General features: G+C 34.5%; 3 protein-coding genes across 4 annotated transcripts; all 3 read right to left on the reverse strand.

Moving 5' to 3' along the window:
- Window positions 1-41: 41 nt before the first annotated feature.
- On the reverse strand, window positions 42-3,270 carry LOC140965613 (probable serine/threonine-protein kinase At1g01540). Its single transcript, XM_073425731.1, has 8 exons — window positions 2,698-3,270; window positions 1,987-2,294; window positions 1,645-1,749; window positions 1,434-1,556; window positions 1,189-1,359; window positions 934-1,063; window positions 619-828; window positions 42-525 (listed from the first exon to the last, which is right to left on the reverse strand). The coding sequence occupies exons 1-8, from the start codon at window positions 2,980-2,982 to the stop codon at window positions 478-480; spliced, it is 1,380 nt and encodes a 459-aa protein (XP_073281832.1). The 5' UTR covers window positions 2,983-3,270; the 3' UTR covers window positions 42-477.
- Window positions 3,271-5,827: 2,557 nt separating this feature from the next.
- Window positions 5,828-15,940, reverse strand: LOC140965607 (CAAX prenyl protease 1 homolog). Of its 2 annotated transcripts, none has more exons than XM_073425720.1 (14): window positions 15,812-15,940; window positions 15,045-15,192; window positions 14,865-14,949; window positions 14,672-14,767; window positions 14,452-14,517; window positions 14,263-14,361; window positions 13,951-14,064; window positions 13,708-13,818; window positions 13,046-13,108; window positions 7,596-7,688; window positions 7,082-7,195; window positions 6,851-6,922; window positions 6,673-6,738; window positions 5,828-6,172 (listed from the first exon to the last, which is right to left on the reverse strand). In XM_073425720.1, the coding sequence occupies exons 1-14, from the start codon at window positions 15,840-15,842 to the stop codon at window positions 6,056-6,058; spliced, it is 1,275 nt and encodes a 424-aa protein (XP_073281821.1). In that variant the 5' UTR covers window positions 15,843-15,940; the 3' UTR covers window positions 5,828-6,055. The 2 variants fall into 2 exon arrangements, with proteins under 2 accessions (XP_073281821.1, XP_073281823.1); XM_073425722.1 differs by having other exon boundaries at window positions 15,045-15,208; window positions 15,812-15,925.
- A 1,551-nt stretch (window positions 15,941-17,491) lies between these two features.
- LOC140965599 (calmodulin-binding receptor-like cytoplasmic kinase 2) lies at window positions 17,492-21,645 on the reverse strand. The gene is made up of 6 exons (XM_073425707.1): window positions 21,311-21,645; window positions 19,683-19,906; window positions 19,396-19,564; window positions 19,150-19,239; window positions 18,762-19,063; window positions 17,492-18,028 (listed from the first exon to the last, which is right to left on the reverse strand). The coding sequence occupies exons 1-6, from the start codon at window positions 21,528-21,530 to the stop codon at window positions 17,765-17,767; spliced, it is 1,269 nt and encodes a 422-aa protein (XP_073281808.1). The 5' UTR covers window positions 21,531-21,645; the 3' UTR covers window positions 17,492-17,764.
- Between the last annotated feature and the right edge of the window lie 2,215 nt (window positions 21,646-23,860).

Below are 23,860 nucleotides of genomic sequence, written 5' to 3' on the forward strand. Positions count from 1 at the left end.
CGTTCAATTTTAGATCATTGATCACCCGTTATAATAGTATAAATAGTTGAATAGACACATTTATTTCACGGAAATCATTCCCCCTCGCCCACATTTTCTGTCCGCACTAGAGTATCTTATGACAAAGATGAAACAATGTTAAAGCCACACTGAGCATGGGGAACGGGTTCTGTGGCACTCAAATTTGCTCACTGCCAAGAAAGGCCAATACAATGTGCTGCAATTTATCCAAGAACAAATAAATTTATTGATTCACCTTACAAACATGAAGCATCCACTACTTTAGGCAACTAAAGAAGGAAAAATCTTGATTTAAAAAATGAAGTGTGGCCGTGAAATTCCATAAATAAGCACAGAATGATATCATCACCGAGAGTTTGTTTATAAGCCACGGTTTCTGCTGATGTCCCCCCTACGTTAAAATCAGAGATACCTGCAATGACTTGTTAATGGATGATCAATTCTCGAGCAGGACGATTATCTTTCTCGTTGAGAACTGGACAAATCTTGAACAATTTGTCGTTCCTGCATTTTCAGTGACAGGAAGAATATCAAAAATAAACATGGAAACCACTCGTTTTTCTCTTATGAAAGTAACATTTCAGTTGTAAGCCATACATCATGAGAGAGGAAGTTTTCTGCCTCCAGCATGTGTATCACATGACCCACTTTGGGTCTCTTCTGAGCATCAGGATCCACGCATCGAAGGGCTACCAAAATAACTCGTTTCAGCACCTTTGAAGCAGGCCTTTTGGGAAGTTTAGGATCGACTACTTCCTCAGATTTCCGGTTTCCAACCATCATCTTCAGCCAATCAATCAGATTGACCTGCAATTTTTAGCCATAAATAATGATTAGAAATTAATAACCTAACGAAATAAGAGAAAAAAGACAACTGTCGAGATTTTCTTGCTGTTAAAACACACAACTAACCTCTTCTTTAGGGCGATTGTAGTCAACAGGAGATCTTCCAGTTATAATTTCCATAATCAATATACCAAAGCTGTAGATATCACTCTTCTCATTCAGCATACCAGTGCAAGCATATTCGGGAGCTACGTAACTTAGTACACCACAGAAAAATAGATCAGCTTACTGCCCAACTACAGAGGCAACTTATCCACTATGAGGAAACATAACAGAAAATACATATATAATATGTGTGTGTGTTCTGCAAAATTAACTAACCCAAATGTTCCCATCACACGAGTTGTCACGTAAGGTCTGTCTGAATTCAGTAGTTTTGCAAGCCCAAAATCTGACAACTTGGGATTCCATTGACGATCAAGCAGTATGTTGCTGGACTTGACATCACGATGAACAACCTTTGGTTCCAGACCCTCATGGAGATAAGCCAAGCTGAAACGAAGATGTATAAGCAATTAAAAAGTCATGCACTGCTGTAGCATTAAACCAATTAATCTTTATCATACCCTTTGGCTGTTCCTATAATTATGTTCATACGGATCTCCCATGTTAAAGGACTGATTTCTCCTATATCGCCGTGAAGCCACTGGTCCAAATTTCCATTATCCACATATTCATAGACAAGCATCCTAAGGAGGAAAAAAGCAAAAATTAAAAAGTAATCAACAATTGATAGTTAAAATGAATAGGAGTAACTGAAAAATGAAATGTCAATACCGGTAAGCTCCTTCAACACAGTACCCCAACAACCTTACAAGATTCTTGTGTCTAACACGTCCAATTGCTTCCACCTCCACTTTGAACTCTTTCTCAGCTTGACCCCTGAAAGCATGCGAGATAAAGCTTATGAGGGATAAAAGAACCTATACAGATTTTTAGTCCAAAAGGCAAAGCTTTCTTCAGCAAGAAGCAAGGGAAAATCCCTAAATATACTAATAAATCATGTTTGTTTAGCTACACAATTAGCAATGCAAAAGCAAGGTACAGCAAATATTAAAGAACTGAATTCTCAAGTGTCATGATTTTGAAAACCAGAAGGACATAGAAAAATTTGCGTACTTGTAATTCAACAAATTCTTTATAGCAATTCTTGTGCTATCGACCAACACGCCATAATAGACGATACCATATCCACCTTCACCAATAACATTCTCATCAGACAACCCATTAGAGGCAGCCTCGAGCTCTCGTAAAGTATACCATTTCCCCCAACCCAAATGTGACACCTCGGGCAAGGATCCACTGCCTCCAACCGACCCAGTTTCAGTCCCACACGTAGCTCTGCTCTCACCACTAGATGGCCCTCTATCAGAAAACACAACTTTGTGTTCTACATTCCCAATATCTATCTGTATCTCCGGAACCACCTGAAAGAATAAAAAGAATGGAAATCAATTGATACCACTATTCGGTTAGGAACAACCTAACTGTTTAAATAATCCAAGTTTTTACACCGAAAGGGAGAATCATCGTTTCATTCAATTACCAGCTCTCATGGATGGAGCTCAACAATTATTTCCTTTCAAAGGTCCGTTTAACTTCGCATGACCACGTTATTAACTTTTTCGAGTGTGTATTTAAATTCCATAACACTATATTTGGGATTAGAATTTGAAGTTAAGTGACTCAAAGAAAATAGATCGAGAAATCATTAACTCTCTCGTTAAAGTATCATCTTAGACAAAGAAAGAAAGAAAGAAGGGAATAAATTATCACAGCAAGATGATAACTTTTATTACAAATAACACACTTCCAATACACGCACTATACCTGAGCGACGACTGGCTGGTGATTGGGAGCAGCGTTATAAACTATCTCCTGGATTTCCTTGGACAAAACTGGGGTGATCTCTCCTCCACCTTTGTGAGAGAGCTTGGCCGCCGCCTTTCTACTGCTGCAGCGGCGATAGGCGGTGAAGCATAGAGATAAAAGGAAGAGTATGAGCACAATCACTACTCCGATCACTATTCCAATAACCACCGAGAGATGCAGCCCAAAGACGGAGGTTTTCTTCGACAGCTCAGTATCGACGATCGCCGCATCGTACACTGACATCTCGCTCGAAAAATCAAATGAGCGAAGAAATTAAACTCGTGGCATTCAAAAAGTGCAGGTAGAGTCAAATTACACAAATCCAAATTCCCATATTTGCTGAAGAACAGTAAATTAACCAAAATTTATGCGCTAAAAACACAAATGCGTGTGTGATTACTTCATATTGGACGTGTTCATCGGCGGTGAATAATGAATGAATGGGGGCTGTTGAATTAAAATGGGTGAGGAGTATGCTCAATTTGAGCGACTTTTGTTGGGCCCCACTTCAAACGGTAGGATGGGATCCGGCTCCTAGATCCTATCTAGTTAGGGTAAACGGATCCTCAGTCAAATTCGATTCGTCTTAAACAGATTAGATCATGTTATATGTGCATAAAATAAGTAATAATAATTGATTTTTCCATCGTCAAATTTCGATTGGAGGTGATTTCTATGACATTTTATTTGGACATGGTAAGTTACATGAGTATAGAATGAGAAATGATAATCGATTATTTTATCCATATGTATGGATTGTAGATGATTTATATGACATTCGATATGCACTTCGATCTCGCTAGTGTCATCCTACTATTTGGGTTTTTTTTCGCTTCTCTATGTTCATATATTCATAATATTCTACAAGCATTTAAAAATTATAATGTCATGAATCTAGTTATGTGCATGAATATTTTTTTTCCTCAAACTTCATATCTTTGGATTTTTTTGTTTTATTTTATTATAAATATGCCGTAAAAATTAAAAATGTCAAAATATTATAAATATAACTACTAAAGGTGGTCGAACCCACTAGTTGGTTGATGGGCTAGAATCTTTATACATAAAAAATGCAAAAGAATATTGAAAAAGAAAAAGCATTCAGGCTTTGGTGCTTTAAAAATAGTGTCAATGAATAAACTTTAAAGTAAATAAAGCTAAGAAAAGATCGTTGGCCAAGAAACTTTTGTAACAACTAAGTTAATACCTACTATATACTCTATTATTAAGGTTCACCCAATTCCTATTTTCTTTTTTATTTTGAATTTCATTCTCCATGTAAGCATTAGGAATTCATCTTCCAACCCGTAGAGATCCCGTCCGATGGGGGTTTAAAGACAGAGTCGGCCTGTTCATCTGATCTCAGAATATTCCAGTTACTCGACACAAAAATCTTTCTTATCTGAGAAAGAAGCAAGAGGAAGGCGAGTTAATAAATCAAGTATTGTTCTTGAAGTCCAACTCTTATAGGGTCTCGAAGACGGAATGCCCAACTCTGACTCAATAATCAATAGCACGAGGGATTAATCTCAATCCTTCATCTTCGGTGATTACCTATTTTTATTTTTTATTTTTATGAAAAATAGTATATAAAATAAGAAACAAACTCAAAGTTAATGAATGTGTCGTGTGCTAAAAATCAATAATATATTATCGAATCAATATGTGCAAGAGATACATGCACAAATTTAAGCTAATTTGTTGCTAAGTGAGCATGCTCTCTAACAATTAACGAGAATTGAATAAGTGACATTGACTTTAAAACCAAATATAAAATCGAGCAATACTTTAACAAAATCTATAGTTATGGTGACCGTGCAACATTTTTGTTTTTAATCATATTGCAACGCATTAAAAAATATAGATACGGATAAACTAACTTTTTGAGAATTTGACAAAAATATAAATATTTGATTTAGAATGTGATAGTTATAGTTGGACTACAAGTATACTAAAATAACTTTTTTATCAAACAAAAGAGGATACTTCAATTCATTTATCTGAAATAATCACTAAAAGGTCGATGCTTAATATATGATAGTGATATATAATTTAATTTATTATCATCTAAATTATATAATTTTTTTAGTATTATAATAAAATTCTTTCTCCAATAATTCTTAACTTTTCATGTTCTATTAATCTTACTAACGTCCGAATAACCGTCGATAAGGTCTTGACCCAATAGTTAAGATTGAAGCTATGAGATTTATTAGTATCAGATTCGAGTCATGTTGATTTCGGGTAGTTTTTCTAATTTATTTAGGTAAATTTAACTGTTTCTTTGTAATTTCTTTACGTGAGATAAACAAGTTTCGAGTACACACTCAAATCATGTCAATAGTACGAACAATTATATTATATTTTTATAATCTGAAATAATATCATAGTTGTACTCTAAAAAAAGTCGAAGAAACATTTGACGGGCAATCAATACTCACAATGGAGCAATAAAAGAAGGCAACCAACTTTGTACCCCGTCCATAAATTTAGCTAATTAATTAGCTGCACACTTTTAATAATCCATTAATTTCTGGTGTAGTTAATGAGAGCTGATATGCTATGTAAATTGTCAATATTTATCAATTTTCGTATCGCTCATCTTTCTATTATTTCATACCACTTATCAAACAGAACCAAATTATTAATTGCAAAACCCTCCCTCATTTTAGTATGTAAATCAATCAATTGTTCGAATCAGATTTCAAATTACAATATAACCTTCAAAATTTTATACTCGATAAATTGATTATCTTTATTTAACTTTATCGTAAATTGATAATATAATATTGTGTTTGAATTGATGTGCTTAAATTGGAACAAGAGGCTTGATTTGGGAAAAAGATTTATGAAATGAAATTTCAAATCACTTGTCTTGGACGTATTTGAAATTCATATCAATAGTAGAAATTCATATCAATTACTATTGAAATTTATGGAGGTATGTTATAGGACTGTATTCTAACTTTAATATAAAAATAATTAAAGAAAGATATCATGTAAAAACTTACCCCCTACCAGAAAGAAATCATGAACCGAGAGAAGGGCAAGATTCCGGCCACAAGATCTTTAGCTGAAGACAAAACAAGGAAAATTCGCTTCATGGGGGGAGCTATGAAACTCTAATCTGGAAAATTCTGGACTTTTCAACACCTCAAATGATTATCACAAGTTGTTTTATGCTCAACATTCATTTAATGTGAATGGAAAATTTCTCATAGATTTGACATAGGTCAAACGATTACAATTCATTCCTGGTGATCAGAGACCACTCTATCATGATGCGTATAGATGATCCAACTGTCCATGCTTGTGCTTAGTCTTCCTTCTTATCGGTTTTGTCGATGGCAGCTAATCTTTCTACTAGGGGAGGATGAGAATAGTGATAAGCAGAGTACCAAGGATCAGTGTTCATGGCTGAAAGGTTCTCTTCCTGTCAAAAAAACCAGCTCGTATAGTTATGTATAGGTGTAAAAAACGAGTCCCACTTTGAACTCCTTTTAGGCTTTTGATGACTATGTACGGAGTGACAAGGGAACAAAAAAAAGGAAAAAAAATGGCTGGGACTAATCTTTGAACTCTTTACATGGGTCATACATGTGGGTAGTTTATACGGGTGAATTACTTGGCTGTTTTTGCATGTAATGAATTTAAAATAAATGCCAAGGGAAGCAGTTACGTTGACTCTCAATTGCAGTTGCTGGGTAAAAGGTGGCCCGACATGTGATACAAATCATCAGAGACGTGAAAAACTATAGCATAATCATTAGCTAAAACTCTTTTAGAAGAGTAGTGAAATTGTTAAAATTACCATCATGACAAATCCCCACCCAGAAAACCGAAAGCTTGCTCATTCTATATGTTTTCATAATCAGAGAAGTTCGATAAAAGTGAGGCTCAATATTAAATAAAAGGGGAAACAAAAGAAATCACCTGCAGTTTGACAAGTGCAGCTCGAAGAGGTGAAGCGTATCCAAGCTTCTTGGCAAAAGAATCAGCCTTCAAAAATGAAACAGGAAGTCAGATTTGACTGATGAATCGACAAACTCGGTACAACAAACATTGAATTTGTTATTCCATACAGATGCACGTCTACATAACAAAAAGTTACCTGGAACTCAAAAGACCGGCTGACTAGGTTAAGTAAGAAGCTCACAATATGCTGCAGAGGAATCACAGTATGCTGCATTGACAAAGACAGATTCAACACATGTACAGGTCCTAGCACACTGATTAACTTTATTTCCAAAAGAGTGAATTTTCAAATTTGTACAGATAGATTAGCCACACGTTCAACTGAATCATTTGAAAAGTTGACTACTATCGTATATTGCTTTCATACCTGAAATAAAACAAGTCCAATTAGGACTGGCTGCGTATCAAATCCAAAACTCTGGAAAAGATCTTTCGAGTTCCTGACGAGTGTATACCCTCCGAACTGCAACAATGTGAGGACCTGCATCGAAGTTAAAGATGCATCAAAACTATCCATATCACTAGGCTTTCAGAGAAGTAATGATGACATGAAACACAAAGCAGACATTAGCTCGTACATGGGCCAGAGAGAACATCTTGTCCTTGTGTAAATCAATATTCTATAATCTATAGAAAACTCATGGTAATAGTTAAAATATTGACCCAGCCAATATTTGCTCATGGATACATTCAGGTGATGATCAAACTCCATAAAGGTAAGATGATACTGTCTTACTCCAAGAAGAATATTTCTACCCCCATTCTTTTTAGCACAAGAATTGAATCAAACAGATTAAAGAGGGCACAGTGATTAGCATTTGATATGTGAACCGCAACTCGCACAATAAGACAATTAGCGACATCTACAACTACTGTAATACCTGAACTGCAAAGAAGGAATACATGGTATGACTAAGCTTCCAATGACCCAGTTCATGGGCAATTACGGCTACAATTTCCTCATCATCTTTGCACTGCATTGAATCAGTCAAGACGTGAATTGTCAGGAAACACAAAGAAGCAAATGATTAGAGCATCTAATTTCAAACAGATGCAGGACCACTGCAAGACGAAAACAAAAGACAGCTTGAAAACAGAATGATCATTCACATTCAACCATTACGACACTTTTGGCATTGAACAACTTAATGATCATTTGCTGAACCTGGACCTATAAACTTAAATATGCACAAGAAATGGGTGGGTCCACCACAAAAATATATTTGCCCTGTTTGCCAAACTTCGTAACAGATGTTTCTCACTGAAAGTTCATAGCAATTTGATTTAATACTATTTTGAAATCAACATTCACGTCAATCACTAGTTGCTCGCTACCACCTTGTCATTACCAGTATCACTTCATCATTCCCAATAAAAAGACAACACAAATACAATTTTCAAATTCAAAAAATCTCATTCACTTCAAAAGAAAAGAATAAAATAGACCAAACAAATTAACAAAATATCGCATCAAGAAAAAAACTTTATACTACACATTTAAAAAAAAATCTTGCAAAAACTCTTCTCAAAATTTTCAAGTTGGGGTAAAGCAGAAAGCCCAACCAAATGCTACTATTATTGCTAAAACTCGGTCCATGGTTCATCATATGTACAAGATCCAACTATCTGCCTCACAATAGGCTAAAAGGGTCACAGGAATTAGTGATTTTGTTTTTACTCTAAAATTCATATTTTCCTTTTAACAAATACCAGAAGTTATCATATCATTGTCAACACCATAGTTGCAAAAGGCGAGCGACTCGAGCCTCGCAACCAGGTGCAGACGCTCCGCCTGAGCTTGAACCCAGACGCAGTGTTGGTGAACCACCTTTTTTATAAAAAAATTAACAGAAATCTCTTTCTTAGAATGCGACTTCTGTGGTCTTTTTTTTTTTATCACCAATCCTATTTAGTTTTAAATAAAAAAGGAGGAAAACTTACCTTAGCGGCAGAAGACCGGCGCAGTGAATAGAAGAAGACACAGAGGAAATAACGAAAAAGAGAGAAGAAATACACAAGAAGAAAGCAACACGATGAAGAGAAGAACAACATAGAGCACATAAATTATATTTTTTCATATTAACATCGAGTTCGAAAAATACAGAAAATCGAAAAGATCCGGGTAGAAACTATGCAAAATTGAACAATCCAAAAGACACTAATGTCATGAAATGTGTTTTTTGTGTAAAAGTTTAAATGGAGGAATTTATCGACTCAAGCAGAATCTTGTTGGAGGTCATCGAAACGCCAAAGTGAGAACCAAAATACAAAGGTTTATGAATAAGGGAAAAAAGTTAAACAACATATGAACATGATCCCTCATTTCGATAAGTTGCAAACCAACTTGAAAATTTGGAAGATGAAGAGTTTTTTCTAATCCCAAGAAAAGGAAAACAACCAATCACAAGTTCTACAGTGAGCTCCACCGTCCCTCCTATTTTCTCAATTAAGAATACAAAGACAGTTGGTCCACTTGATTATTTCTTTGTCGATAATTTGGATCAAATTGTGAGTCAGGAAAAGTAAAAAATATCCAAAGATTCAAAACAATATGATGGAAAAAAAAAAGTGAGGTACACTGTAGTGCAAAAATTTTCTAGATGGATGTATGATGCAGTCATTCCGTTCAATGCTGTAAATTATGATAATTTTAAGGATTTTTGTCGAGTTGTGACTTAATGCACGTATAATTGAAAGTGTTCATCTTATCGTAAAATAAAGGTAACTTATTTGAATAAAGAAATTGAGCGTACGAAAAGCGTTTTGAGAGAAAACATGAAGATTATGCAAAATATGGCAGCTGGATGAATATATGGAAAAAAGTAGATAATTGATTAACTTTTTGGTGAATGGTCTAAGAAAGACTGTATTTCTAGAATATGTAGATGATTCAAGATTTTCTCATACAGGAGTGAATGATTTATGATTTACTTGAAAAGATAATACCTCTGCAAATGTTTGAACAGGTACGAACTCGTACTAATTTATATACGCTCTCATTTATTTATAGTATTAATGCTAAATTTGTTACATATAAATATAACATAAAACTTAACATTCAGTGAAACTTTTGATGTTGAAATACAAACACATGTAGTAGACCACACGTGTTGCTCATTGTTTGGATTTATTGTTTGAAAATTTGTTTAATTCCTGTGTTGAAGAAAGTTTATGAGAGGGACATGATGATAAATGGTTACATATATAATAAGCCAAGAGTCTTTAACGTGATGACATAATTGACAAGTCAAAAAGATATGGTTAGGACCGCAAAAACTCGTTTCGCAACTGCTTTTTTGATTTGATGCAGCTTCAAAAACAAAAATTGGAAAGATGTTCATTTCAGAAAAGTGGAACACGAGTTGATTTGTAAATGAGGCAAAAGGTAAACGTGTAACTGAGATTATATTGATGCTTTCATTTTGGAATCACATTGTGTATGCCGTGAAAGTTGGTGGCCTGCTCGTTAAAAGGTTTCATTTAGTTGATGGTGAAAGAAAACCTGCAGTGGGATATATATATGAGGCCATGGATCGAGCTAAGAAAACTATGGCTTTGGCTTTCAACCACAACAAAGAGAAGTACCAAAATATTTTCAAAATCATTGATGGCACGTGGATGGTTCAACTTCATAGGCCTTTACAGTGAATGGTGGTTGTCTTAAATAAGAAATCCAAAATTTCAAATTACCATAAAAATACTTAAACATCAAGTTGTGATCTTACAACAAAAAACAATTATTATCTGGTGATACTTTATTTCTCTGTCTAATGGCCATAGGCATGCCAAAAAGTCCATTAGCATTTTTATACATTGTGAGTTGATGTATGACTTTATCTTGAATATTGACATCTTTACACATCCTTTCAATACACCCGTACAACCCCTTCATAACTTCGGCATCCTTTTCTATTCGGGGGTTTGCATAAAATATTTCCGGATTCAAAAATAACCAGCTGCATGCAAAGGCCTATGAAGTTGAACCGCCCATCTGTAATCAATAATTTTGAAAATATTTTGCTACTTTTCTTTGTTGTTGTTGAAAACCTAAGCAATAGCTTCCTTAACTCGATCAATGACCTTATATATGCATATATCGCATTATAGGTTTTCTTTCACCATCAAAGTGAAACACTTTAACGAACGGGCCACCAACTTCCATGGCCTACACAATGCGATTACAAACTGAAGAAATCAATATAATCTCTGTTACACATTTACCTAATGCCTCTTTTGTTAATCGACTTGTGTTCCCATCATTCTTAAGTTCACCTTCTGTTTTTGAAACTGCTTCAATGTCAAAAGACCAGTGGTGAAACGATTTTTTCTAGTCCTAACCATATCTCTTTGGCGAAAATTCTCTCGTCATGTTCAAGACTTGTGGCCTATTTATATGTAACAATTTATCATCAAATGTCCCTCTCATAAACCTTCTTCAACACAGAAATCTTAAACAAATCTTCAAACAATAAATCCAAATAATGGGTAGCATATGGGGTGGGTTCAACACATGTGTTTGTATTTCAACATCAAAAGTTTTCATGCATGTTAAGTTTTATGTTATATTTATATGTAACAAATCTAGCATTAATATTATAAATAAATGATAATATATGTAAATTAATGAGAGGTCATATATGGTCAAACATTTGCATAAGCATTATTTGTAACCACTTGAACAACATTCTAATGACCAATTTGCTCTATATATTTTACAAGTAAATCATACATCTTCAGTCTTGTATGAGAAAATCTGGAACCGTCCACGGATTCTAGAAATATAGTCTTTCTTGGATCATTCACTGAAAAGTTAATCAATGATCTAATTTTTCCATATGTCCATCCATCAACCATTAAAGTGCAGTCATATTTTGCACAATCCTCATAGTGCTCTCTCAAAATACTTTTTGTATGCTCAATTTATTTATTCAAATAAGTTATCTTTACTTCATGATAAGTTGGAGGATTCCAATCATACATGTAGTACGTCATAGCTCGACAAAAATCCTTAAAACTTGTGATTGATTGTTTACCTTTCTTGGGATTGGAAAAAACTCATATCTTCCAAAGTTGATATGCAACTTCATCGAAATGAGGCATCATGTCCATATGCTGCTTGACTTCTTTTTCTTAATCATAAACTCTTGTATTTCGGTTCTCACATGCTGACGACATTTTGGACATGCTTTGGCGTTTCGATGAACACCAACAAAATGCTGCTTGAATCGATAAATTCCTCGTTTAAAATTTTTTCACAAAAAACACATTCCACGACATCAGTGTTTTTTGGATGGTTCAATTTTGCATAGTTCTAACCCGGATCTTTTCAGTTTTTTGCATTTTTCGAACTCGACATAAATATGGAAAAATATGATTTCTCTGTTTTATGTTGTTCTTTTCTCTGTGTTGTTGCTTTCTTCATTTGTCGTTCTTCTCTTCTTCTTTGTTCGTTATTTTCTCTATGTTTTCTTCTCTACAATGCATCGGTCTTCTGCTGTTAGGGTGAGCTTTCCGTTCTTTTTTATTTAAAACTAAATGGGCTTTGTGGCCCAAAAAAAAGACACAGAATGCGACTTGTCATGTTATTAAAAAAATGTGGTTCGCTCAGGGCACGCACAGACGCCCTAGTAAAATGCTACGCCCGGGTTTGAACCTAGGTGCAGCCTCCGCGCCTGGTGCTGACTTGCGCCTTGGTTCAAGGCACCAGGTGCAGCGTCGCTCGCCTTTTACAACTATGTGGGGACATTGATGAATGTGAAAAAGTCAGAATGCAATTAGGTTTTGTGGATGGGAAATCTTCGATAATTAAAGGGACAAATTTTAGGGTTGAAGGAAGACTTGTACGGTTGAAAGAAGACTGATTGGCTGCCAAAGACACAATATAAACAGTATAAGAAACACTTTTAGCTTTAATTCGATGTTAATACATCATTATATTTCATTCTTTGTTCTTATAAATCTTTCATATCTTCTTGAACACATCCTTTCTTTAGTCATCTAAGACATTGTTATTATGCACACCATGCTAGATCAAGTAAGCTCTTTTGGATGAATGGGTAAATTTGTGATGCACACACCAAGCTAAAGACTGTTTAACTGGTGTGTCAGTAATTCCTATACTCATTGAGTAACTAATTAAGCTACAGAAAATAGATGAATAGTTACTTAAAAGACATTATCACAAGCAAACACCAAAAACATTTGTCAGATTTTGATTTAATACAAACTCTTGAAATTGAAGTAGTAAATTGAAATGAACCATCATTCCAATGAACGGTGACCGTGTCGGAAGGCAGAAAAGATTAAAGTTTCATTTGGGAGGTCCACATACCTGCTGTATCAGCGTGTCATAAAGTACAATCCGCTTGTTCTTAAAAAATCCATACATGTATGCCTGAAGAAAATGTTTAATATTAGACAAGTCCGGAAGATAATCTTGGGAAGATGGAAAGGACAGGAAGACCGAATCAAAAGGCACAAGAAATAAAATTAATTAATAAATATCAAATGAGTGAAACAGAAAATCTTCCTCTCTCTTGTAAGTAGGGAGAGTACAGATCCTAGCATTGTTGTCCTATTCTTCTCATTATACTACATTTTGTAAACCATTTCAGTTTTCTATGTTGAACTATTATAAAAATTTAATAGTCATTTCTATAACCATCAAAACGCGAATGGTTTGCATTAATTTTCATAGAAATTAGAACCATTCATTGAACAACCTGATACACAAACTAATTCCTCTTCATTTCCCACTCCATGGATCATGAACACGATGTGTCTACACTAAAGACCTGGACAAAAAATGTATGATCCAACAAAGCAAAAAAAGATGAAGGGAAATTTTTACAAACATCAATCTTGAAGTCCATTTCATTTATTTGAAGTGTCTAAGCTGATCAGCGCTATGAAAAACTTGGAGGTTTCACGGGTGACGGGTCTATTTACTTCTACAAGCAAACAACGAAGGAAGAGAAACAAAAAACTTCTCACATTACTATGGCTTGACCTTGTAGATCCATCAACAACAAACAATTTCTTCAAGGGAAATTTCAGTGATGAAGCAAGGCTCTCGATTTTGATCCTAAGATTTCCATCTGGAAGCTGCTTGTTCACAAAAAAAATAGAGAGAGAGGCATTATACAAGCAGAAAATATTCTATTCAGCATATGACCTTATAGAAAAACAATATTGATATGACCAGCTCTTTATCCTAAAAAATTTCCCACAACTTACAGGAGTGAATTTGTTGAATAGGGGGGCTATCAGAATTGGATAAACGGTCATCATCACAAGAGATACGACAAGCATGAATGCCCACAGATATATGGCCAAGTACGGACCTCCTTTCTGCATCCAAACACATATCTCAGTCAATCAGCGGTAACATGAAGAATGGAAGTAGATTAAAAGACAGTCAAAAGAAAACGTGAAAAGCATTTTGAAAACATCATAAAATTAATGGAAGAAGGTAGAAATTATGATGCAACATCAAGATAACGGTTATCCTTGAAGGTGACAACATTTAAATGCTACAAACTGAATGACCTGAACTATAAAAATTATGGCAGCCACAATAGGCGGACCAATCACTACAGCCAAGGCAATTCCTTTTATCATATCCCTTATGAATAACCATATTGTTTGCTGCACAATAGAAAAATCAAAGAAGTTTAGGAAAAAGAACTACAATTCATATGAACAAAAAACATGACCAAGGGTCAGAAAAATGAATACCTTGTTGAAACCATGGCGGGCTTCAATCACAAAGGTTGAGTATAAAGAAAATGGTAAGTCAGTTAACTGTGTGGGGATTTTAAAACAAAAGGTTAGAAAAAGTATGAGAAAAAAATATATATCTCAAAAATAAAAGTGATCGGCGGAAGTGCAAGCAACAGCGTCGATTAACATTTATTATCTTTCAAAGTGAAAAGGGGAACTCAAGTATTGTGTGCACCTGAGACCAAAACATTACACCAGCTAAAAACGCAAGAGTGTGCAGTATCTCGTTTTCTGCGTTGAGGCCAGCATACAGCAAAAATTCTCCAGACATCTGCAATCAGAAGAAACCAAAGAATGCATGATAACAACACCAACCAAGTCAGCTGCAAATTCAAGATCGATATAGAAAGCCCGAGACAACAACATACCTTCCAGAACCAGGGCAATACGCCAAATGATAAGATCGCAGAGTCCATGAGTATGGTTACAAGTTCATGAACAAAATGGAAATGGCTGAAAAAAAGAAGCAAAAGTAATAAAATACACATTTAGGAAGTAAAGAATAAATACTAGAACTTAAAAAATCTCACTAAAAAAGTTGCCACAACCTTTTGTCGATACTGTAAGCACGGGATTTTTCGAACTTTTCTTGGCTGATTACTCCAACCAAAGGCTTTGGCAGAGTTGGCAACTTAAGAGCAGTATGTTGCCTTATATCAAGATAAGTCTCGAAAATATACACCATTATCATAAAACCTGAATGGTTGAAGAGCTGAATTAGAACAAAGAACGCGGGTCAAAGGATATGGCAGTACCATTCCTAACTCGCAACACCAAAAAAAAGCAGCACATTTCTACCGTTACAAATAAAAAATTGCATCGTCTTCCTGCTCCTGCGCACTCATTCCCATTTACACTAGAACGAAAGCACTAACATACTAAACTACACTTACTCATTCCATAGTTCTCAGCTGCACATTTCCATAATTGTCCATCACACTTCCCGAAGGTTCTACCCAGTTACAATTTCAAATACATTTCTTCCCATTGAATCCAAAACCCACTTGAGTAAACAACCCCTTGAGAAAATTATAATTATAAGTCATTAAAAACCCTAAACCCACCCATATTCAAGAACGCACTCGAAATAATAAACCACGGAGAAATCTAGGAAAACCATACCCTGTGCAAAAGCAAACAACTGAATAAAGAAACTAAATCATATCACCAGACAAAAACAGAATACCAACTTATTCGCTCATCAAATCCAACGAAAAAAAATCAAGAAAACAAATAACACGATTAAGAAATTGCAAGTTCACACTTCCGCCGATGGGCGTGAGGAGTTTATCCGATTACATTCAAAGATACATACCAACGACTGCTTCCATGTAAGGAAACGCCATTGCAGAGTGGCTTTCTTGGTAAGAAACAGGGTTTTTGGGTGATGGCTTAGGAGACGTATCTTTGAAATGGGGGGATATTGCAATTGGAGCTCGGCTGGTTGAACGTTTCTTAATGTTTAGCTATATAATATAGTTTTATTATTTTTATATGACTAAGTATAATTTAATAAATAAAATCAAATTTTATATTTTTTGATTTTCCATAATATATTTCCCAATATAACTATTGTGCATTCGAACGAAAATCCAATTATCACCTTATATAACTTGAAAATCGATAATAAACATTTTTTGTGATCATGAACATACAACCGTTACATTTTGATATTATTTGGTAAATCTCTGTGTTAAATTAGTATCTGTAAATTATGTTAGTCAAATAAAATGCATTGGATAAACTCTATGCGACAGGTATCCGGAAAGTATTGATTGTAAAGATCAAATTAATTGTTGTTAGTCAAACATTTATCTTTTTCACCAACTGAGATATCTTTTAGAGACTTGAAAATGATAATTTTGATCATGACGATAGAACGTACAACACTTTTATTTATGCATGATTTTACTATCCCAATAAATTTTAATGAACTTTCATTCTTTTAAATTTAATAATAATTATAATGGTTCCTAAGAGACTATCAAATTAATTTAGTTTTTATCAAAATAATTATGATAAATAATATCATAAATCTTTCATTTTTATTGAAATATATATAATATTTACATTTAATTTGTATATAATTTGAGTATCGGTCCCAAATTATATTCAACATACCCGGTAATCTATTTAATTATTTGATGAGATCAATCTTTAGGCTGACTAACTTAAAATAGGTCCACTTAAGTTCGGATTGTTTTCGCCATATAATACAGATAACTCATAAAATTTGTTTTTTGGAATTTTCAAGTATCACGTATCGCACGAATTTTTTTTAGATAATATTATTTGTCAAATGATCATATATTCTTGATGATTGGAGTATGTGTTGCGTATATTTTAAAAAATATTTTTTCATACATAATATACATGTGTAAAATAAATATTTTGTAAGTAATATTTTTCTATTTTTAATTAATTTGATTGAACACCTTTTATGTTATCAACTTTTTAATAGAGTTTATTTCATCTTTGTTTGATGTAATTTAATATTTGTCATTTGTTCTTTTAGGAATCATGAATAAGAGCAAGTCTCTTGTGAGACGGTTTAACGAATTTTTTATCTGTGAAACGAATCAACTTTACTGATATTCATAATAAAAAGTAATACTCTTAACATAAAAAGTAATAATTTTTCATGGATGACCCAAATAAAATATCTGTCTCACAAAATACGACCCATGAGATCGTCTTACATAAGTTTTTGTCCATGGGTAATTGCAGTTTAAATTTATAAAAAAAGGAAAAAAGAAAAAAAAAACAAATTGGTGACACATTTGAATTAAATCTAATTAGGAATCTTGGTGAAAATCAAGGGCAGGGAAAAAATATAAAATTTAAAAGAATATCAATGGAAAATAATAACATATATTTCAAGGAAATTACAAATAATACTCTCACTTTTTAATATCATTAATAATTGACAAAGGCCTATTTTATTTTATTTTTTGATGAAGACAGGCCAATTATAAACAATATAAATTTCAAGAAATATATCGAAAACATATGCAGAAAAATATTGGAAATATATGCAGTATCTCAAAAGAATATTAAATGCACAACCCACACACATTAACTAAATCACCTTGACATCGCGCCATACACTCTTGGAAGCTATATTTTCTCTTTATACGACCTCTGTACAATAAGTGGCATCGCTTTGTACTGTCTGATAATGGTTGAGATACCTCCATATTTCCGCCACGGACTTTGGAGAACATGCAGTTTTTTATGCAGAATATGCGCCTCGAGACGCTTGCTTTACTTACACTTCTCTGATATAGGCACTCATTGGAGATTTAGATGAGAGTGGAGGGGCATCATATGCTGAGAATTCCCTGTAATCCTTCCGAACCTCCCAGAGAATCTCGGCACACTTCCTCATGGAAGGTCTATTGCGTCGGTTAGGAGCCAAACAACAGAATGCTAATTCAAGAATCTTTTCCAGAGCAAAGATATTAGCAGGAGATCTTACAAGCCTTGGATCCAAAGTGAGTATTGCTTCTCCAGAAGAAAACTTCCTCATCGCCTGCATGCATATGAAGCGTTATCAGAGCATTGAAAAACTTGCTACCTTCTGAAATAGCTTCAGAACACCTCGATTTGTTAATGCTGTGGGGAAAGAATTTGGTCCGCGGTTTAAGCTTTGTTGCTTTGATATGGTTTCCTGAACGTCAGCTTGTCATAACTGTCTATCTAAAACCTATAAGAGTCTATCCCAAACCATAGAGAGACCATTATGCAAATATTTCACTAAGTGGGAAATTGTTACGTTTTGTGCCCACGAACTCACATTCTGATGAAAGATTTAAGACCCACAACTGGCATGATTAAACTGTACTTCAACTATTGTTGGTCACAGATCATTCCACATTTTCTTATGATATGATATCCTAATCCCACACCCTTTCATGGTGGGAATTCTAAAATTGTACAAGCCCACAAAAATAGATTTCTCTGCCTTGAATTATAACCGTTTAGCTAAGAAATGGTAGATGTAAAGTAGTTGATATTGGAGCCTTCCTTGCATTGGCCGTGATCATGGAGAGTGAACTCAGGGCCAAATTTTAAGCACGATTAAATAGTATTCGACCAACTGTTACTTACAAGTACTATGCAATCACTTATGAGCCAGTGGCTGTTTTACTTTTCCTCGCAATATATGGCCAAGTTGGTTGTCACAGAAAAGAATAAATATAGATGTATAGCAATGCAATTATGTAAAATGTACTGAACACCGGCAGTAGGGAGAAAGGCCACACCCATTTTGTAGTAATGCGCTCCTTCTGCTCTCGCTTTGGTTCAATTGGACGCCTGCCCGTGACAAGCTCCACAAGCAACACACCAAATGAATAAACGTCGCTCTTTTCTGTGAGTTGGTTGGTTTTCAGGTATTCAGGGTCTAAGTAGCCTGCAGTGCCTTTAACTTGGGTTGATATGTGAGTTGCTCCTGATTCACCGTCAGAACGTAGTCGTGCAAAACCGAAGTCAGCCACTTTAGCTCGTAGGTTTTCGGTGAGGAGAACGTTGGAAGACTTTATGTCTCTGTGAATTATGGGGTGATCTGCACTCATTTTCCAGAAAACCAAAGATCTTCGTAAACGGGATTTCCTTTAATGAACATATAAAAAAGCTGCAAAAATTTTACACCTGTGTACATGTGAAGATATGTTACTGCATGAGCCACATCAGTTGCAATCTCTAGCCGCACAGCAAAATCAACACTGTCACCTTTGATACCTGAATTCAAATCCGATGTTAGCACTAGCATATGCAATAAATGGCTGACCGCTAAGCATGCAGGGATATAAAAAAAAAGCGTGTAAGATGATTGAGAGGGAGGAACTGATGATGCAAAATCTGGTAACCTTTAGTCTGGAAAGAAGAAAGTCTTACCGTCCAAATGCTCTCTAAGATTTCCATTTGGGACATACTCCACAACAAGGATCCTTTCATCTCCATGCTTTAAAAACCCATACAATTTCACTAGATTCAGATGCTCCACTTGTGCTAGGGTCTCAACTTCATTTTGAAATTCAGTTCCTAAATGCTTATCATACACAATCTATGGAGAGGAAAGAAACTTAGAAACACTAGTAAAAAGGGAGACAAAGGTTTCATATTCATTCCCTGGTTATTTCATATGGACAGGAAACATGGAAGAGACAAGCACATATTCTAACCTTCTTAGCACGTTTAACTGCAACCAAAGTTCCATCTGCAAGTTGACCTTTGTACACTGTCCCAAAACCACCTTGTCCAATCATCAAGGCAGGCGAAAATTTTTTGGTGGCCTTGTTAATATCTTCCATGGTGAATATGACACTTCCAGGTTCTCTTGAGTGAGTTGAATCATTGGAAGAACCATAGATACTCCGTCTCCTGTCACTGCCGGAACTCGAAGCACCTGATACAGCAAAAAACATTTATCAACCATGCTCCATTCACCTCCTCTTGCCTACAATTGCATTAAATGAAGCATATAACAACTTCAAATTGATAGTCCCCTGATATGTCGTACTATTTGAAAAGTTCCCAAGGGATCCGAGAAAATGGATCTAATGCGCTTCATGTTCCACTTACAAGCCCTGGTATATGCATGTGATTTCATTGCTGAGGGGATGAAATCAGACAAACATTATAGTTGCGTAAATGTGTTGTGGTTGAATTGGCTCGAGTGTATCTATTTAGTTATTACGTGAGGCTGGCATCCACAGTGTCTAGCTGAAATATACATGGCAATGGAAGGGTATATGTATGAATAACATATTGCTGGAAAATAAGGAGAATCACAAATTTGTGCCTTTGGTTCTGTATAGCTGAATAGACTCGAAATTATTCCAAGCTCTAAGATTCACCCTTTCTGTTCAAATAAATCCTACCACCAATATTTGTATCAGCCATGTCCTACGACTTCCAGAATTTCTCTTAAATGTAAAATTTTTATACAAATCAATATCCATTAGTCAATGAGTTGTCCACATTCTGTTTATATCAGCATCTTCGCTGCATGAGTTATAAAGTTCTATATATAGAGACATCCTCAAGTCCTTCAAGACATACATCACACTCTCATTTCTAGTTCAACTCTCTTCTTTGCTTCGGCTGCTGCTCATCTACTCTGCCTCCTGTTCTGCCTCGTGATAAAGTTCAAGTACTTTTCAGTTCGTCGTAGTAGTGACTCGTGCTGGGTTATTACTGGTTGTTCCGTTGTATGCTGGAAAACAGACGTCCAAGTTGATCTTCGAAGCATATACAGGAGGGGACGAATCTGTTTTAAGGACATTGTACTTCGTACAGGCCTCGGTTTGCTTTATTTTATGCTTTGATCTGCTGTGTTTTCTTTTCATATTGTTAACAGGTTTTTCAAAGAACACGAACGTACACTTAGTGTTAGTGGTCAAACCACGCTAACCTTGTATATCGCACTGGACAAGCACTGCGACAAGCTCGATAAACAACAATTTTAGAGCTCCAAGCCATGTCAACCAGAGAATACAAGTTCTCTTTGCAGGGAGTAATAGTGGGGATTGGGCGGTTGCCCTTGTACGGAATTTTCAAATGTTATGCATGATATTTTCTCTTTTCCTGAAATAATTAAGAATAATCGCCTAATAAAGGTATATCAAATGATACCTCAATCCGCATAGTGATTCTATCCTATCTAAATCTTCGATCAACTTAGATTAACACTAGTAGATTACAATTCACTACTGATCACCAAATCAAATTTCGAAAAACATAACTAAACACATAGTCAAGTCTCGATTAGAAATTTATCATAAAAATCAATTACTAATCGTGTCTGTACCTGAAGAATCAGAGAACACGTTGCTGGAGCTTTTCGGCGGATCAGGAGCAGTGAAGCACCCAAACAGTGCGTTGGCGATGGAACGTGCGGCGCTCCGGGCTGAGGAGCGGTGGCTAGAGGTTGAATAACCGTCGGTAGAGCAGCTTGAGGAGCGAGCTAGCTTCGCCGGTGTGTTTGAGGCGGAGCTCCTCCGTATACCATCCGAAAGAGGACTTGTCATGGCCGCGAACAAATCATTAGGCGAAGGCGGGGACCCTCGCAATGAATAAATCCAGCTTGCTTGAGATTTATTTCGTCGAACTGTCCTGGACGCTGACTCCTACCGTTCCTGCGTGCTGATTGGTTAACTAAACAAGTTGGTACGTGATACACTATTTTGTTTTCGAAATTATCAAATCCCACTTAAACTTATCATATGTTTGAACGATGTAAGATTGTTTTGTTCGATAATCTGCAAATTGTTATTTTGAGAATTTGTTTTCCAACCATAATTCGAATAGTACATGAACATGTTCGATTTTTTCAAGTCTAATTCGAAATCAAACTCTGATTCGAATCATATTCAAGCCAAATAATATGAACTATTTTATGTGCGAAAGAAATTCGAATACAAATTTCGAACCTAATTAAACACAATAGTGTTTTAATAATATACATGGATGCATAAAAATTTCTGTGTCAAAAGTTTAGAAAAAATCAAACGATTCAGATTCCTAATTCATCCTTGAGGTTTGCACAAGAGCTTCTATTAGATCGTCTTAGGATTCAAATTTACGATATGAATTTTCGACCTGATCTGATTCATGAAAAATATATCAAAGTCGACTCATCTTTAATATATAAATCTGTAAAACGTCTCACACGAAATGACTAAGAATTGGGGATTATTCAAGAAATGAACAAGACATTTACGTATCTATTGAATGCCTTAGGATAGCAAATGATTCCATAAATGAACAATATTTGGAAACGAACAATCTTGAAAAATAACATGAATACATAATGTCTCACCTAGAATCAAAGCAAACAATTTTATACAAACGATTCTTTAAATTATAAATTAAAAAAATACTGCTGAAATAGATATTTTTCTAGAATTTGCTAATGAGGTGAAGATTTGATTTTGTCGACGAATAATGATAAATGTACAACTAATATATCGTACAAATATATTTACAACAAGTATATCGTGAGATTTTGTATTTAATATTTCATGAAATCTGATAAATAAAATTTTTGTATTGAATATTTATGATAGAAGAGTTGTCGTACAATTTTCGTTGTACCTTTAGTATTACTCTTCGTCGATTTATTGATTTTTAGGGCTAATTACATTTACAATCATCTATATTTGTGGTATTTAAAAAAAACATTAAATTTAGAATTCTGTGAAAAGTAATCTGTATTATTTTTTATTTGCAGAGGTACTGGTGGAGTGTAATTAATATTATAAAATATTATTTTTATTTTTTATTTTTCATAAATCTCATGAGAGACATGTCTAATATTTAAATAAAGTTTGATACTTTTTGTTGATACGATAAACTTCACAAGAAGCAGACATAATAAACCTTTTTTTAATCATTAATGGATGCCTCTTTTTCTGGCCAAATATTGAAGATTACGTGAAGACCTCGAAGTTTGAGAAAGTAAATTGCAAAAAAAAATAACAGTACAAATTAAACTTTTATAGAAACTTAGAAATAGAATGATTATTGGTTAAAAATATATTTATATTATATTATTAAGTTTGAGATTTTAGAGTAATTACGTTAGAGGACACCAAAATATTTCATTCCAAGACTTGCAATTAGTATTGCATGATCTGCATGTCGAGGATATGGAGATAAGTGAGCATTCACTACGAGAATTGAGAAACCACCTCTCGTGGAAGGATTTAAAAAATTATTTCGAACATAAGCGAAATTATGCATAAAAAAATGATTATTAAGTGTTTTTTTATTGGATATACCAACAATAACGGTGATTATCAAAATTGTATGAACCAAATGAAAAAGTGTCCAAACCAATTGTTTTGTAAATATAAAAGTGTCTGAACCAAATGAAATTATGCACAAAAAATGATTAATTGTTTTTTATTGGATATACGTATAATTAGAAGTTTGATGTACATCACAAATTGTACACATCAGGATATTGCTCGCAAGGTCAACAAACTAATAACATTTATATGATATATATATACATTATTATTAAAAGGCTATTGTGATGCAAAATGCATATGTGACACGAAAGATTTTAAATCCACAAACAAATAAATATGCCACACTCGTCTTAGACATATTACATTAAGCATTTGATCTCTAGTAAAGTCATCTTAGTCGACAATGTTAAATTAAAAGATAATTTTATGACCTATTGACAAAGGTTCGGATATAAATCAAATATACTACTGCTCATTAAGATGAATAAGGCTAAAAATTTACAGATAAAACATTCATAGCAGTAGCTCAACCTTGCTGATTGAAGATCTCAAGATCTTGATTCAATTGGACAACTAAGTTATGAAAGTTGTTGTTATCGCAATTG

The sequence above is a fragment of the Primulina huaijiensis genome, unplaced genomic scaffold, assembly GCF_012295235.1.
Source record: "Primulina huaijiensis isolate GDHJ02 unplaced genomic scaffold, ASM1229523v2 scaffold11357, whole genome shotgun sequence".
Taxonomy (NCBI): domain Eukaryota; kingdom Viridiplantae; phylum Streptophyta; class Magnoliopsida; order Lamiales; family Gesneriaceae; genus Primulina; species Primulina huaijiensis.

Coding starts and splice junctions, on each gene's coding strand:
- LOC140965599 (XM_073425707.1), bottom strand. CDS start 21,530: ATGACAAGTCCTCTTTCGGATGGTATACGGAGGAGCTCCGCCTCAAAC. Junction 19,565..19,682: donor CAGTTAAACGTGCTAAGAAG/GTTAGAATATGT, acceptor TCCTCTCCATAG/ATTGTGTATGATAAGCATTT. Junction 19,064..19,149: donor ATATCTTCACATGTACACAG/GTGTAAAATTTT, acceptor AAATGAGTGCAG/ATCACCCCATAATTCACAGA.
- LOC140965607 (XM_073425720.1), bottom strand. CDS start 15,842: ATGGCGTTTCCTTACATGGAAGCAGTCGTTG. Junction 15,193..15,811: donor TTACATGGAAGCAGTCGTTG/GTATGTATCTTT, acceptor TCAACCATTCAG/GTTTTATGATAATGGTGTAT. Junction 13,109..13,707: donor CAAGGTCAAGCCATAGTAAT/GTGAGAAGTTTT, acceptor CATTTTCTTCAG/GCATACATGTATGGATTTTT.
- LOC140965613 (XM_073425731.1), bottom strand. CDS start 2,982: ATGTCAGTGTACGATGCGGCGATCGTCGATACTGAGCTGTCGAAGAAA. Junction 1,360..1,433: donor ATTATAGGAACAGCCAAAGG/GTATGATAAAGA, acceptor TCTTCGTTTCAG/CTTGGCTTATCTCCATGAGG. Junction 1,064..1,188: donor CGTGTGATGGGAACATTTGG/GTTAGTTAATTT, acceptor TGGTGTACTAAG/TTACGTAGCTCCCGAATATG.